This window comes from Scardinius erythrophthalmus (assembly GCF_964197995.2).
Source record: "Scardinius erythrophthalmus genome assembly, chromosome: 24".
Lineage (NCBI taxonomy): Eukaryota > Metazoa > Chordata > Actinopteri > Cypriniformes > Leuciscidae > Scardinius > Scardinius erythrophthalmus.
This window is the reverse complement of record NC_138244.1, coordinates 13319662-13336585: the sequence shown is the minus strand read 5'-3', so window position 1 is coordinate 13336585 and position 16924 is coordinate 13319662. Positions and strand designations below refer to the sequence as shown.

The window sequence follows — 16924 nt, the reverse complement described above, 5'->3', positions numbered from 1 at the left end:
ATTTCTATGAATTTAGGGCCTTGGCCTATAAAGTAATGAATAAACCATAATTAAAACTGAGTCAGAAATAATCCCTAAGGATGCCATGATAAAGCTCAATGCAGTTTGTTTTTTCAATGCAAAATCCTGACCCATTTATCTACAGCATTAATTGTCAAAACACTTCACAAGTCTAATTTAAGGAACAAAAGAGAATGTTAAGTAGTTGCACGAGGCAGCATCATGTCACTTGAGTGCTGAAACCGCATCCACTTTATAACATGACACTGCACTAATTTACAGCCTCAAAATGTGTTTACCATATTTTTAATTGGAAGGTTTTATCCTCTGTTTACGTATAAGATTAACCAAACACCATTTACCCATTCAGGAACAGAAAGAAATTTTATTTTTTCTCTTTAATGACAAATTCAGTGGCTTTCTAGACACTTGCAACTGAAGTTGTATCATTTAGTTTTATTATTTATTTATTTTTAAAAAAATTTTTTTATTATTTTTTTTTTTTTACAGAATTTAGTTATAGATTTGTCAGCCAGTCAACTCTGGAGGAAAAAAAATCCAATGAGGGAGAAAGCAAGATTCAAAATTCAGATAAATTTCTGAAATGTTAAAGTTAACATGAAACAGCATTTGCACTCCATTTCACTTCTGTAATGTGACAGTATTTAACAAGAAAAAAATTTTTAAGCAGGAACTGATTGGATATGATTTCTGCTGATGCTCATCTGAAACCTACCAGTAAACAAAATTGTTCATGGAATTAGTTTGATGAAGATCATGTCGATCAGGAAAAAAAAAAAGTTGTAAACCTACTGCATTAGATGTGAGAATTCACCACAGAAATATTCACCCAAAATGAAATAGGACAGAATAAAAAAAAAATTCTCATATTCTCAGCAATTAAAATATCAGTACCTCTTTTATTATTTATTTGTGCTGTGTTTGAACAGATGATTTTTCAACTGGACGACACGTCCATCCTGAGAATCTTACCACTTTTTACAATGTCACACCCCATTACACTCATACAAATAAGACTCCACATACTCTCTGGCCAACGGCGAGTGTACCTACAGATGAATAACTTAAATATACAGGAAACTGTTACAGTTTTGTAAAAGCAACCTATGTAACTCAGTCACACCATAGAAATGTCATTTTAATATAGTTGATGATGCTTTGCAACACATAATAGCTTAGGTCTGTGTAAAGTCACCTGTTGAAAGGTATCCCAGATTGTCATTTTGAACACCAGACTGAGATTTGATACATGAATATATTGTAAGTCTTGGTTACTGACCAAAATTTCAGGTAAAAAAAAAAATTAAGCCACATTTGTTCGACAAACAAGTCAAAAAAGGTTAGAATACTACATAAATACAGACCTCGCCAAAACAGGTTGCATAAAAATTCCCATAGGGATATAAATATATGTATATATTATCAATATAAAAATATATATACAATAAAATAGTTCTTTACAAAAAGTCTTTAAAACAACAGGAATTACATCAAGTCCATGTGTCCATTGGTCCCAAAGAGATCTGAAAAAGCAATTTATCCTCATAGCAAATATGACCTATGAAAAAAATAACGATCAGTCAGTACATACAAATGACTTGCATTAGAAAAAGCAAAAACGTATCTAAGGTTGGTCTGGTACGGAGGCCCTAAGAGGACATGAAATGTTTTTTAGTTCTCTCGCAAAAATACTGTCCCTTTCACAAAAGTATTGCGTTCCCCCAGAGACACTTTGTATTTCTCTTGCAAAAGTATGGTGTTCCTCTGAGAAACTTTGCATTATCTTGCAAAACATTTGTGTTCTCACACAAAGGAATTGCGTTCCCATGAGAAACTTTGTGTTCTTTTGATAGCGAATCCAAAGGGAAACACAATACTTTTGCAAGAAAACGCAAATGTTTTGTAACTGAATGAAAATGTTTAGCAAACAAACAAATGTTTTGCGAGCGAATGCAAAGCTTCTCAGGCGAACAAAATCATTTAGTGCGCAAACAAACTTCTGCGAGTGAACGAAAATGTTTTGCGAGCGAACGCAAAGCTTCTTGGGCGAACAAAATCATTTTGTGCGCAAACAAACTTCTGCGAGTGAACGAAAATGTTTTGCGAGTGAATGCAAAGCTTCTCGGGCGAACAAAATCATTTTGTAGGCAAACAAACTGCTGTGAGTGAACGAAAATGTTTTGCGAGCGAACGCAAAGCTTCTCGGGCGAACAAAACCATTTTGTGCGCAAACAAACTTCTGCGAGTGAACGAAAATGTTTTGCGAGCAAACGCAAAGCTTCTCGGGCGAACAAAACCATTTTGTGCGCAAACAAACTTCTGCGAGTGAACGAAAATGTTTTGCGAGCAAACGCAAAGCTTCTCGGGCGAACGAAACCATTTTGTGCGCAAACAAACTTCTGTGAGTGAACGAAAATGTTTTGCGAGCAAACGCAAAGCTTCTCGGGCGAACAAAACCATTTTGTGAGCAAACAAACTTTTGCGAGCAAACGCAAAGCTTCTCAGGCGAACAAAATCATTTTGTGAGCAAACACAAACCTCTGCAAGTGAACGAAAATGTTTAGCAAGAGAACACAAATGTTTTGCGAGAGAACGCAAATATTTTGAGTAAACACGAATGTTTTGCGAGATAATGAAAAGTTTCTCAGGAGAACGCAATACTTTTGCAAGAGAACACAAAGTTTCTCGAGGGAATGCAGTCATTTTGAGAGAGAACGCAAATGTTTTGTAAGCAAACAAATGTTTTGCGAGATAATGCAAAGTTTCTCAAGGGAACACAATCTGTTTGCGAGTGAAGCCAAAGTTTCTAAGAGGAACACAATACTTTTGCCAGAAAACGCAAATGTTTTGTTAGTGAACGGAAATGTTCAGCAAGCGAACACAAATGTTTTGCGAGCGAACGCAAAGCTTCTCGGGCGAACAAAATCATTTTGTGAGATAATGCAATGTTTCTCAGGGGAACACAATCCATTTGCGAGTGAACTCAAAGGGGGAATACAATACTTTTGCAAGAAAACACAAATGTTTTGTAAGCGAACGAAAATGTTTAGCAAACAAACACAAATGCAAACGTGCGTTTGTGTGAATGCTAAGCATTGCTCCAATCACCCTGTCCCTTTAGGGGCTCCGTATATTAGTCAGTAACATTTAAGATGATGCTTGGTACAAGGTCGACTGTGAAATGACTCACATGATTACTGCTTCTTCAGCTTCTGAGGTCATTTTGGTCAAAGATGATGTGGGTGGCAAAATAGATGCCAATTGCACCAAATATGGCAGAGGAGGCGATATACGCAGTGACGGACTCTGTGAACTGGACGATCATGCCCATGAAGAGGGTAGGGAAGACCTGAGACAGAAGGAAGGTGCTGTCCAGAATGGCAAAGTCTAGTCCCACTCCACGTTTCTCAAAATCCTCTGATTCCAGACCATTCTGATTGTGCAGAGGTGGGTAATACTCTGGTTTATCTCTATTGTAAGGAGCATGCCCGTTGGAAACGCCACTCTTGTAGTTGAGATCTCCAGGGCCATTGTCTAGTGTCAGACAAACAGAGTCCCTTGTGATGGTAAATCCATTTGTGTGCGTTTTTTTGGTTTTGCTGTTTTGCATGTACACCTGCGATGAGAAGGAAGTGAGACATCACATATATGACAAATATATCTAGCTTTTATTTTAGGGCTTCTTGTAATTTTATAGGCACCATACAAGGATGACAATAAATAAGGAAAATGTCTTAGTTTTACAGTGTATTTTTGTTTGTATTAATATTCATATTAAAGACCTATTATGTACTGTATATATATATATATACAGTCAGGTCAATAAATATTGGGACATTGACACAATTCTAATCTTTTTGGCTCTATACACCACCACAATGGATTTGAAATGAAACAAACAAGATGTGCTTTAACTGCAGACTTTCAGCTTTAATTTGAGGGTATTTACATCCAAATCAGGTGAACGGAGTAGGAATTACAACAGTTTGTATATGTGCCACCCACTTTTTAAGGGACCAAAAGTAATGGGACAGATTAACAATCATAAATCAAACTTTTACTTTTTAATACTTGGTTGCAAATCAATTACAGCCTGAAGTCTGGAAGGCATAGACATCACCAGTTGCTGGGTTTCATCCCTGGTGAAGCTCTGCCAGGCCTCTACTGCAACTGTCTTCAGTTCCTGCTTGTTCTTGGGGCATTTTCCCTTCAGTTTTGTCTTCAGCAAGTGAAATGCATGCTCAATCGGATTCAGGTCAGGTGATTGACTTGGCCATTGCATAACATTCCACTTCTTTACCTTAAAAAACTCTTTGGTTGCTTTTGCAGTATGCTTCGGGTCAATGTCCATCTGCACTGTGAAGCGCCGTCCAATGAGTTCTGAAGCATTTGGCTGAATATGAGCAGATAATATTGCCCGAAACACTTCAGAATTCATCCTGCTGCTTTTGTCAGCAGTCACATCATCAATAAATACAAGAGAACCAGTTCCATTGGCAGCCATACATGCCCACGCCATGACACTACCACCACCATGCTTCACTGATGAGGTGGTATGCTTTGGATCATGAGCAGTTCCTTTCCTTCTCCATACTCTTCTCTTCCCATCACTCTGGTACAAGTTGATCTTTGTCTCATCTGTCCAAAGGATGTTGTTCCAGAACTGTGAAGGCTTTTTTAGATGTTGTTTGGCAAACTCTTATCTGGCCTTCCTGTTTTTGAGGCTCACCAATGGTTCACATCTTGTGGTGAACCCTCTTTATTCACTCTGGTGAAGTCTTCTCTTGATTTTTGACTTTGACACACATACACCTACCTCCTGGAGAGTGTTCTTGATCTGGCCAAATGTTGTGAAGAAAAGCATGTTGTGACCAAATGCTTCAGAACTCATTGGACGGGGCTTCACAGTGCAGATGGACAATGACCCAAAGCATACTGTGAAAGCAACCAAAGAGTTTTTTAAGGTAAAGAAGTGGAATGTTATGCAATGGCCAAGTCAATCACCTGACCTGAATCCGATTGAGCATGCATTTCACTTGCTGAAGACAAAACTGAAGGGAAAATGCCCCAAGAACAAGCAGGAACTGAAGACAGTTGCAGTAGAGGCCTGGCAGAGCATCACCAGGGATGAAATCCAGCAACTGGTGATGTCTATGCGTTCCAGACTTCAGGCTGTAAATGACTGCAAAGGATTTGCAACCAAGTATTAAAAAGTAAAAGTTTGATTTATGATTGTTAATCTGTCCCATTACTTTTGGTCCCTTAAAAAGTGGGTGGCACATATACAAACTGTTGTAATTCCTACACCGTTCACCTGATTTGGATGTAAATACCCTCAAATTAAAGCTGAAAGTCTGCAGTTAAAGCACATCTTGTTCGTTTCATTTCAAATCCATTGTGGTGGTGTATAGAGCCAAAAAGATTAGAATTGTGTCAATGTCCCAATATTTATGGACCTGACTGTATATATATATATATATATATATATATATATATATATATATATATATATATATATATATATATATATAAAAGATATATACCGGTATAAAGAAATATATATATATGCTCACAGTGTTTTTGTAAGAAATTTTACAATATATTTGTACTGTTTTTATAATTGACATGGATTTTTAAATATTATATCAGTAAATATTGCAAGCTGGATTCTAACTGACCTTTCTAAAAGTATATAAAAAAATATATTGTAAAACTACCTACAAAAATATTTTGACTCTATGTACAGAATATGTATTTTCTATACAAGCTAAGAGAGAATATATATATATATAAAGCATTTAAGGCCTACCTCTTTCTCTTTGTGGTAGTGGCAGGTGAGCGTGTAAGGCAGTGTCTGCAGCGTTGCATAGGCAAAGCCAGTGAGGGCCGACATAGCTGTGACCAACAGCACACTCTTGGACAAGCAAATGACCAGAGCAGAGAGGGTGAAACACACCATGCTGCTCAGATAGACCATCCTGGACCCGAAGAGGCGCACCAGCCTGCTCATGGCCAGCGAGAAGAAGGTTGAGGTAGCGCACTGCAGGAACAGGCCCAGGCTGCCCATACGGATACCTGTAGAGGTGACATTAGAGAATTTCACAATAGAAACTACTAAATTCTGATTTAGAATCAATTAAGAATTGATTCAGAATCAGCACTTGATTCTAACTGGTTAATCGCAGCATTGTACAAAAATCAAATCATTTTTTATAATGCCGCTTAAATAAGCTTGAACTGTTATTTCTTCACCAAATAAGCATATTATAGAATGATTTCTGAAGGATCATGTAACACTGAAGACTGGATTAATGATGCTGAAACTTCAGCTTTGTCATCACAGAAATATATTATTTTAAATTGTAATAATATTTCACAATATTACTGTGTTCTTACTGCATTTTTCCACTTTAGACATTCTAATCTACAAGTACAACTACAAGTAACTTTGTAACTACATGTCTCAGAATATTAGTAGACTGTTAGGTTAGGGTTCGTAGAATAAATTACTCATAGTCAGTAGAATGTCAGTTCTAGTGTGTATCATTCTAGTGTGAACTTCAGTTAGTGTGTAACATTACTCCTTACATATATTGTTATCTGACCTTTATTATACTTTAAATTCAGTGTGTGCACCATCATTTTCAACAACTGCATGTCCAGGTAAACAACATTCCCCAGCCCTTGCGGATTTGACAGATGAGGTCATTTCAAACGGTTTGGTTTGCTTTGACCATTTGAGCATAATGGAGAATGCTTCCTTTGAATACATCCTGCGAGTGATGTTGACTAAGGCATGTGTTTGCAGGCTTTGGCGTTGTACTTCAAACAAGCCAGGAACTTTCCTCACAGTAGGAATTCATCATTTAAGCACAACTGCAGAGGTGCCGAGATGTTCACTGAACAAGTATCTCAAATATTTTTCGTTGCATGGTGCAGTTACACAGTTTGCGGTCGACTGCACTGACAGACTTCATTTGTTTGCACACTGATCTTGACCACATCTGTCAAAATGTTTTGCTAAAGGAGCGTTCTGCTGGTGTCAAAGCTCAGTGGGAGGCATCCAGATGGGTGTAGATTTTGTAAGCCCGTTGTTGACTAGCTAAGGACATGCATTCGTGTTTATGAACATTGCTGGAAACTTAAGCACAAAGCTGACGGAGGCCACATGCGGAGGTGAACACAAGTTCACAGTCTAGAGACAGACGATCTGACTAGAAGACGGAAATTAAAGACCACCAATACCAGGAAAACAAGTTCATGGACAGTGAAAATGATTCCTTAGGAAAAAAAGCCTTTTGGCCATAGACAGACAATGAAATGAGTTGAAAGTCTGTTCATTATTATGCGTTATTTAATGTCCCTTAACATTAACAGAAACGCCTCTTGAGTGGGAATGTATGACGCATGAGTCACAGAGCAATCTGAAATAAATATCATTAATCAATCTCTTGGGGAATCAAGTAATGAACTGCTTAAAATGCAACATTATGAAAAACAAAAAGTTATTTTTCCCCATCTTAAACATGTTTATAATGTTTGTAAACGTTTCATTTTATTTAACGGTAGGCTATACATTATTTCTTAATGTCATTTTCTCTCAACACTGCAATTTTGAAAAACTAGAACAACAGCCTGGCTAAACGACATTAGTGGAAAAAGATGAATCACTGTAATTAATCGCTCACAATAAAGACCAGAAATGTGCCTTAAGAAAGTAAATAGGTTCGATTTAGATTTTATGTTGACTAAGTCTTACTCGCCTTCATCATAGCGCTGCCGGAGAGCGGTTCCCGGAGCAGCGCTGGGAACTCCTTCGTACAGTCCCTCGCCGACGAAATCTGTGTAGAAGAGCATGAAGGACATGACACCCATCCAGCTGCAGAGCTGCGCCAAACACAGCTGGCGCATGACGCGCGGCACGTGGCAGTAGCTGCGATAAATGACCGGTGTCATGGACCAGCAAGTCCTCAGCAGGCACATGAGCGGGCCAGATTTTAGAACCCGTAGCTTACACTGAAACAGATAGCAGCACGAGCGGGGAAAACACCGGCCAGGCTCCGACGGTCCCGGTTCTATGGTGGACGAGGGTTCCTCTGACACTTTCATGGTGACTAACACGCTGACCACGAAGATGAGGATGAGGAGGGAGAACAAGCACTCAGCCTGACCTCCCAGGTAGAAGGACAGGATCCCACCGCTCCAGTCCAGGGCGGGTAGCAGGTAGCCCACGCAACCTCCAAGGCTAACCATAAAGGAGAACATGGCGAAAGCCTGTCCGCAGTCGTCCTGTTCGCGGTAGAGGTCTGAGAGTAACGCCTCCAGTGGTGTAAAGCACACCTGCCCGCAGAAGTCTAAAAGGCCCACGCCTAGGATGAGCAGGCCCACCTGGAGAGCCTGGTTGCGGCGGGTGCTGCCCCAGCTCAGGTTGGCGGCCAACACGTCAGCATGTGGTATGATCAAAAGGGCTATGAGAACTCCCAACGACAGCAGCCATATGAAGGGTCGACGCCGGCCGTAGCTACTGTTGCAGTGATCGCTGGCTGAGCCAATCAGGGGGATGAAGAGCAGTCCCAGAACAGGTCCAATACCTAAGAAAAATGTCATATGAATATTAAGGCAAGACACCCCAGGTGAATAGTGTAAAACATTAACTAACAGATATCACCATACTTCCCTAGTTGATTGATTATATATATTTATAATGGCTATATATATATTACAAGTTCATGAAATGTTGTTTAAATATGCAACCTTGGCATTATCTAATTAAATATGCACTCATTTGCAAACATTTCCAGAACAGAAATCAGAACATTGGATAAAACCAGGTTCAAAACCAAATACATTTTCAGCATGTTTTTAGGAATAAAAAGTACAGGAATTATATATGAACAACCCCCTATGTAAAACCTTCAGAATGTACATAGGAATACAACTGTAAAAGTTTGGTATAAGTGCTACTGAATTGGAGATTTCTGGATCTGTACATGAGAAAAATCTCTCATTTTTGAGAAAGATATGTACTGTAATTGAAATCTACAGATGCAAAATAGATGAAGTAGAATAAAAGAATTTTCTTTCCATTACATTAAGAACATTTAACATCCATGAAACCTTTTCAATGCATAAAATGTTCTTTATAGTGGAAAAAATTTCTTTAGATTTTTAAAAAGTTATTCACACTAATTTTTGTTTTGTTTTTTTAAGTAGTGTTAACTGAATGGTTCACTGGGGAACTAAAAATGGTTCTTCTATGGAATCACTGATTTTTTTTTTTTTTTTTTTTTGATTTGCCTGTAGATTCTCGCCTTCAACTAAAAGAGAAATAGTCACGGGAGAATCACAGCTGTGGCCTCTCTTCTCTTGGCTTGGTCTTAAGCCTGCTGTAAAGCTGCCTGTAGTTTAAGGTGACCAATCTCTGGCCCAGCTCCCTCATCTCCACAGCTTTTCTAATTAAAGAAGATGACTCAGTCCACTGGTTTGGCACAGATTCCCATTTTGATTCATGTCTAGATCTTCAGGAGCTATTTTTATTCAGTGCGTAGTGGAAAGATGCCCTGAACATGCTCAAAATGCAATTAAATAGTTAAGAGTCCATTTACACACTGCACACTGTAAAAATGTTAACTAGTTTAATGATAAAGCAATGTAAAAATGATGTAAAAAACAATGAACTAATTGACAAATTATATTACATTTAACAGGACAATGCATTATTAAATAAAATGATTACTGTAAATTAAAATTAAGTTTTAATTAAGTTCAAATTACCTTATAATTTACAAAACACATACTTGAATAATGCATGAAAAAACTAAAAGGACATTCCCAGAAGTCTTTGCATGATGGTTTGCATTTGGTTATCCCTTATTTATACCTAAATAGTTTTGTTTCTTACTATTTTTGTTATTGTTATAATCTGTATGGTGTTTTGTATATTTAATGATGTGTATGAATGTACAGACACCAAAATGCCACCAAATGGACTTTTTTACAGTCTACTTTAAAATTCTTATATACACTAGTGTTCAAAAGTTTGGGGTCCTTAAGATTTTTGAAAGAAGTCTCTTATGCTCACCAAGGCTACATTTATTTGATATATATTAAAAGTTATTAAAAACAGTAATATTGCGAAATGTTATCACAACTTAATTGACCTGTTTCTATTTAATGTAATTTATTTATTTGATGCAAAGCTGAATTTGTCAACATATCATTCTAATATGCAGATTTTCTGCTCATGAAACATTTCTTATTATTATCAATGTTGAAAAGCATTGTGCAGCTTAATATTTTAGTGGAAACAATGATACATTTTTTCAGGATTCTCTGATGAATAGAACATTTATTTGAAATTGAAATCTTTTGTAACATTATAAATGTATTTACTGTCACATTTGATCAATTTAGCGACGTGTTCTTCTGGAAAAAAGTATTAATAATAAAAAATAAAAAAATCTTACTGACCTCAAACTTTTGCACGGCAGTGTAATTTTATGGCGAGTCATGGTGAGTAATTATAACGTTTGCAAATAAGTGAAACTCACATACGTCACATTTCCGCAAGAGAACATTTCCATTTAAACCGGAAAGTGGAAGCAGGAGAGGAATATTACACCTAAAACTATTTTAAGGCAACCACTTTTTTAAGGCATTGAGCAGATATTGACAAATCATGTGAGGAATACTGTTGAAGAGAAACCATGGAAGTGAACAGCCAAGGAAAGTGCCTATAAAAAGATTTATTTAACAATGTCGGTCAACAGCGCCTGTAAGTCAACACATGCTGTTTTTCCCAAAGTGAAGGGCGAGTGGGCTTCCTTTTAAAGGTGCCTTTGTGCTGTTTGCGACAGTTTGAGACAATTAATCACGTTACTCTTTTATATAACCTACTACACAGTGCAATTCATTATTCTAATTGTTCCTGTAGCTCAAATGGAAAAGCATGGCTTTAACAACAGCAAGGTCATGGGTTTAATTTCAAGAGAAAAATGTACACCTTTAATGCACTGTTAGTTCAAAAAGAGGTTTCAAAACAACTGAACACATGACCATCAAACTGGTTCAAAAAGCTCAGACTAAGGCATGTATTTCTCAGGTCACCATAACAGGAAAATTAATAAAATGCCTCCAAAACCCACTGGAATCACATACAACCACACATGAAATCTCTCCAAATGAGCAGCAATGGCCTTTTGGTGGTTTTGAAAGCACTTAATGGCAACGACATTATGAGTTTATAAAGCGTGTGAATGGAAATGAGCACAAAGGATCTTTCTTTGCTTTCCACTGCAGCTGTTGACAAAGAGAGCGGTGTGGAGTATGTATTAACACACCAAATATCTTCAGTCCGTCTGGTGTGAAGTGACCACATGCACGTTTGTGAACTGCTTTCCTTCTGTTTTGGTTGCAAGGCTAATAGTCTTGGAGAGAGATTCATTTACAGCAAAAGCCATGTGGAAGCCATTTGTGGGCACAAAATAATGCATCTGTAATGCATATGGCACAGTGAAAAATCTCAAACACAGAGGCCAAATATTTAGAGTTGTAGGTCTGGTTGTTCTAGGACAAAAAGAACAAAAACAATCACGTACCTCGCTGTATTTAAACAAATGTCTCCTGGACACTGTCTCTAGTGGACAAAAACACATGATTCTCTTGACACAAATTAAATTGTTCTGGGCCATGGCCTAGTAGTACATAAAAGCCATCTAAAAAAATTATACATAAAAAAAAATTTGATAAAAAATATGTGTAATTAATATATTACATACAATACTGTTCAAAATGTTTTTATTGTTTTTTAAAGACATCTCTTAGACTCATCAAAACTGCATTTATTTTATCAAAAATAGTCAAATCTGTAATATTGTGAAATATTATTACAAATTAATATAACAGTTATCTAATTTAATTAAAAGTTAAGATAACAGTTATCTAGTTTAATTTATTTTGAAATGTAATGTAATCCTTTGGTGGCAGGTGCAGTCTTCAGTGTCACATGATCCTTCAGAAATCATTCTAATATGCTGATTCTCTAAATATTTTTGGAACCCAATGTTTTTTTCAGGATTTTTTGAATGAATAGAAAGTTCAAAAGAACAGCATTTATTTGAAATGTATATCTTTTATAGCATTATAAGTGTCTTTGCTCTCACTTTTGACCAATTGATGCGCCATTGATAAAAGTATTAATTTCTTTCAAAAAGAGAAAAAAAATCTGCATATAAACAGAATAAAGTATTTAGTCACATTTGATCTATTTAATGCATCCTTGCTGAATAAAAGCATCAGTTTCTTAAAAAAATATTTGCTGACCCAAACTTTTGAACAGTAGTGTTAGTGTATAAAGATTTAAACTAATATTAATTATTTATATAATATATATATTTTTTTTTATTTAAAAAGCAAGACCACTGAAGAGTAGATCTTCATCTACCTGTTTTTTAAAGGTTCCAATCAATTACCAAAGTGACATTTTTGAAAAAAATGAGGAGATAAATAACAGAGTTAAATAACTCTGAGGCAGCCCGTGATGACTATATTATCTGCTGAAAGTCCAGAGGAAAGTCCTACAGAATTTTAACAGGATGCAGTAAAACTATACAAGCTTCCATACAGCTGCTGACCCTTGGAGCCTCTGGGCCTCTTCCTGCAGCCCGGTGCCTTCCAATTAGCACCTGATTACCACCTGGATGGGGCAGCGAGTGATTTAGCCAGTAATTATGATAATGACCCCCCATTATAGGATCAACTCCTTAATGGGAAACAACCTTGACTTGCTGTTTACAGCGCAGCCCTTGGTTTAAACATTGGATTGACATTCCACAGTTAAGATGAAGCCTTACCTAAAACCATCGTCATATACTGTTCCTCCACGCCAGCTTCCAGCAGCAGAGGCGGCACGTAGGTGATCCCAGCTGCCACGCAGATCTCCAGGCCACATGTCAGCGAGTTCAGTAGGACCAGACGCCACTGAGACCTCCATCCAGTCATATTTACACAGGAAGGGTTTACCTTTCTCCCGTGTGTCGGTGTGAAAAGTCTACTGAAGCTTGCTGGAGAAGGAGAACGGCGCAGGGTTGGGTGCCCAGGGACGAGGTGGGCACGTGGGGTGCAGGAGGGCAGAGATGCGGACTCTCAACGGGCTCAGATGAACTAGGGGATCCATCGTGTCTTCAGCATTCTTGATCTGAAAGGAAGAGTGAAGTCACCTTTATTTATATATCACTTCATAAAATACAGATTGTTTTAAAGCAGCGTCACAATAATAAACAGAATAAATGACACAAAATTCTGCAATAAGCAACTCTACAGAAGACAATAGTGTCCTTATTCGGCGAAAGTCATTTCAATGTTGATTCAGTTCAGTTCAATAACTGTGTGAAGTTCAAATATGAAAGAATTTAAATTCTGCTATATGCAGCTCTACAGAAGACAATAGTGTTGTTATTCAGCACAAGTCAGTTCATTGTTGATTCAGTTCAGTTCAATAACTGTGTAAAGTAAAAAATTATGGAACAAGTTCAATTCTGCTATAAGCAGCTCTATTGTCGTTATTCAGCGCAAGTCAGTTCATTGTTGATTCAGTTCAGTTCAATAACTGTGTAAATATCATCAATTATGAAACAAGTTAAATTTCAGCTATAAGCAGCTCTACAAAAGACAATAGTGTCATCATTAAGCTCAACTTTTTGTTCTCATCCAATAGAGTCAGTGTCATCAAATCGACATTATTACTGAATTTTAAGCATCTTTTAAACTAAATAAAAGGTGTGCATGATCCCTTTGTGTGATGGACAGTATGAAACACATTCCTGCGGAGGTTTTTCTCCCCATTCTTCACCCTCAGGCCACACTAAGGTCACCCTGTCTGAGGCCCGCCTTCCCTACGCTCTCTGTCATTAGCTCATTCACTCAGGGCTGATTCGACCGGGCCTCCTCAATGCAGTTGCCACCTCTAATTAGCAGCCTTTGTTCATGAAAAGCAACATTAATGAGTCAGATTTTTACTGCTTCCAGTGGAGAACCGAGCATTGACAGCGTTACTCTGTGGCTGCTTTTTGTTCACCGGGAGAGATTGTGCAATTATGAATTTTTTATGACTAATATCAGGGTTTGTTTTCTTCAGCAGGTCACTCATGCTTATTCTGGAACATTCCAGTGAGACACACTGTGATGGTTGTTGACTTGAATATTCAAGTCTAAGAGTCTAAACTGAAGTTTACAAGTAATTAAACTAAATTTGTAATAACAGAAAACAAATTCACAGTGGTATCCATGCCGTGACACATGGATTCAGGTAAAAATCTATCCAACTTGAGAGTTGCTCATTTCCAAACATAGGAGTGGTAAAATGTATCTACATTCAAAATGTCAAATACTATAAGCAATTTATGTGAAAATACGTAAAAGACAATACGTTATTGGAAAGTTACTGTACTTCTGTTCAGTCATGGTGAATCAAGTGATATATAAAAAGTCATAATTATGACTTTTTGTCATTACTTTGTATCATTTTGACTTCTACCAATTATGACTTATTTCAGAACTATGAATTTGTCAATGTTGACTTTTTATGTCATATTTGGACTTTTTGTCAATGTTGACTTATGTCTTAAATTTGACCTTTTACGTCATAATTATAACTTAGTATGCCATACTTTTGACTTAGAAGTCATAATTATATGGCTTTTACATGATTTCCCAAAACATGATTAGGCAGAAATGGGCTTCCATCATACAAAACAGTTACTGATGCACAATCAATAATAAAGATAGCACTATTTTAAATAAAAATATAAGTACATATAAAAGTATATATATATTTATTATATTTAAATAATATTTACATTATATTATAAAATATATATATATATTGCTTTTCTATATTAAATTTTTATATTATTTTAACCTTTTTAAGGAAACTAAAATGTGAAAAAGTTATTTTTTTTGTTGAAGTAGGTTGGCCATAATTATTAATTCAAAAGATGGATACTTCATCTTGTAATCTTGACTTAACACACAACCTCTGAAGAAAAGGCATACACTGTACATTAAAGCTGTTGATTCATTGTTTCATTAATCATCTGAATAGTCAATAAATCCTTCTAATTAGATTAGTTGATTATCAAAATAATCATTAGTTGCAACCCTTTCTTTTATGCCAAGCTGTTCATTTATATAATCAAATCAGATAGCAACAATATTTACATCCACACACCAACTTTCATCCACAACCCGGCATCTTCTCCATACATGTACAAACAAAGCATCTCCTATACGAAATACAACACCAGCGCTCTCCCTCTCCGAATATAATTTCCTCCCACAACTCTCCTGGGCATGACATGTCAATCAGGTGAAGGACGTCTTCTCTCAAAATGACAAGAAACTTCCAACAACAAGGCTTTTCACATTCTGACCATGTAGAGAGAAGCTATTTGCTTTTCAAATGCAAATGAACATTGTTAGAACTTGAGTAAGAGGCAAAGCACACTAGAAAAAAAGACTAAAAACATTATTTCAACAAGAACAGATAATATTCTATCACTTACTTCTCTCTAAGCACTTCAGGTAACTTGATTTGCTTCCAAATTGCTCTCGATAATGGTTAAAGTGCTGAGACTCTCTCTAGATTACATCAAGCTCTTCCTGAGCTCAGATATTAAACCATGAGCGGCGGCGAGTTTTGCGTCTCTGGTTCTGAAAGATGACTGTCACCCTGCCATCTGATTATGAGACGTGTGAGAACACTCAGAGCAGCCGCCACCTTTCAGGAGGATGAAAAACAACCAGGTGCTAAATTCATATTTGGTGTTACATTCCTCCATCCATGTGAGCCATCTGCTCACCATTGGCAAACAGAAAGCATATCATCTCCATTTAAATAATCTATAAGAAAGTTTGCAGAAAAGATTCAAATATACAAGTTCCTTTTGCATTAAACAGGTTTTTAAATAGGACTATAGTCAAGAGACCAAAACAAACCAAATATATAACAAAGACTTAATTTGCATTCTGTATTTCATTATTGTATTATGCCTCATAGTTGACTTATTTTAAGCATTCAAATAAACAAGGATTAATTAGAGTATGTTTAATCTAAATATAGTGAAGTCTAAACGTCTTGCACCACCAAAAAGTGCCCATTTCAGCATAAATGGCTCAAGATTGTGTGAATTTGTGAAATATCTAATAACGATTTCATCATATGGTCCATTAATGGATGGTCAAAGAAAAAAACAACCACAATACTTCAGCACAAAGCATATGCCAAAATGGGGCTCCACAGACGCAACCATTTCACACCCATTCCTTCAGTCCTGAAAGAAGCCCATCAGGGGTCTATCCCAGTCCATCTCTGTAGGACCTCCATCCTGCTGTCCCAATGACTAGACAACCCCCTACTTTTCACCCATCCCATTACAACTTCCCCCTCCTCTAGCCCTCAAGGTCATCCTTATTGACGACTTATTACAAAAGAGAGGCACATTAATGCCGTAGTCGTAGTTAATTGACTTTTCTGATGTAGATGGGTTGAATTATCCCACCATCTCCTATAGCTCTGATATGGTCTGTTTTTCAGTCCAACAGCATTTGTGACATCGTTAAGCATTATTTAATTAAGTCTGGTTCTGTATTCAACAAACATTTTTGATACAATTTTGCAGGTTATTTTGTTATCCTTGTCATTGTTGTAGTGGACAGTAGCGGTGTTTCTTTCCTAATTGAATCAGTTTTGAATAAATCAGCTTGATTCAATGACTCACTCACAAAGACATCACTTGCTTTGGTTCTGAATGGATCAGTGCCTTTAAACAAATAGGTTTATCAAATGATTCAAAGACACTTGTTGAATGGGGGGGGGGGGGGACGATGTAACCTGCAGAGAGAGTCG

The 16924-nt window shown here is 37.0% G+C and overlaps 1 protein-coding gene across 2 annotated transcripts in view; it reads right to left on the bottom strand.

Annotated features, from left to right (window-relative positions):
* Window positions 1–479: 479 nt before the first annotated feature.
* The window catches only part of LOC308685017 (solute carrier family 45 member 3), a 28134-nt gene continuing 11689 nt past the window's right edge, over window positions 480–16924 (bottom strand). Inside the window, exons 2-6 of one of the 2 annotated variants that reach the window (XM_081356444.1) lie at window positions 12873–13216; window positions 7785–8612; window positions 5831–6096; window positions 3212–3637; window positions 482–1579 (exon numbers count right to left, since the gene is read on the bottom strand). In XM_081356444.1, coding sequence (XP_081212570.1) covers window positions 3227–3637; window positions 5831–6096; window positions 7785–8612; window positions 12873–13020 — 1653 coding nt within the window. In that variant the 5' untranslated portion in view covers window positions 13021–13216 and the 3' untranslated portion in view covers window positions 482–1579; window positions 3212–3226. Of the gene's footprint in view, window positions 3638–5830; window positions 6097–7784; window positions 8613–12872; window positions 13217–16924 lie in introns of both variants that reach the window. The other variant, XM_081356445.1, reaches the window with a different exon arrangement.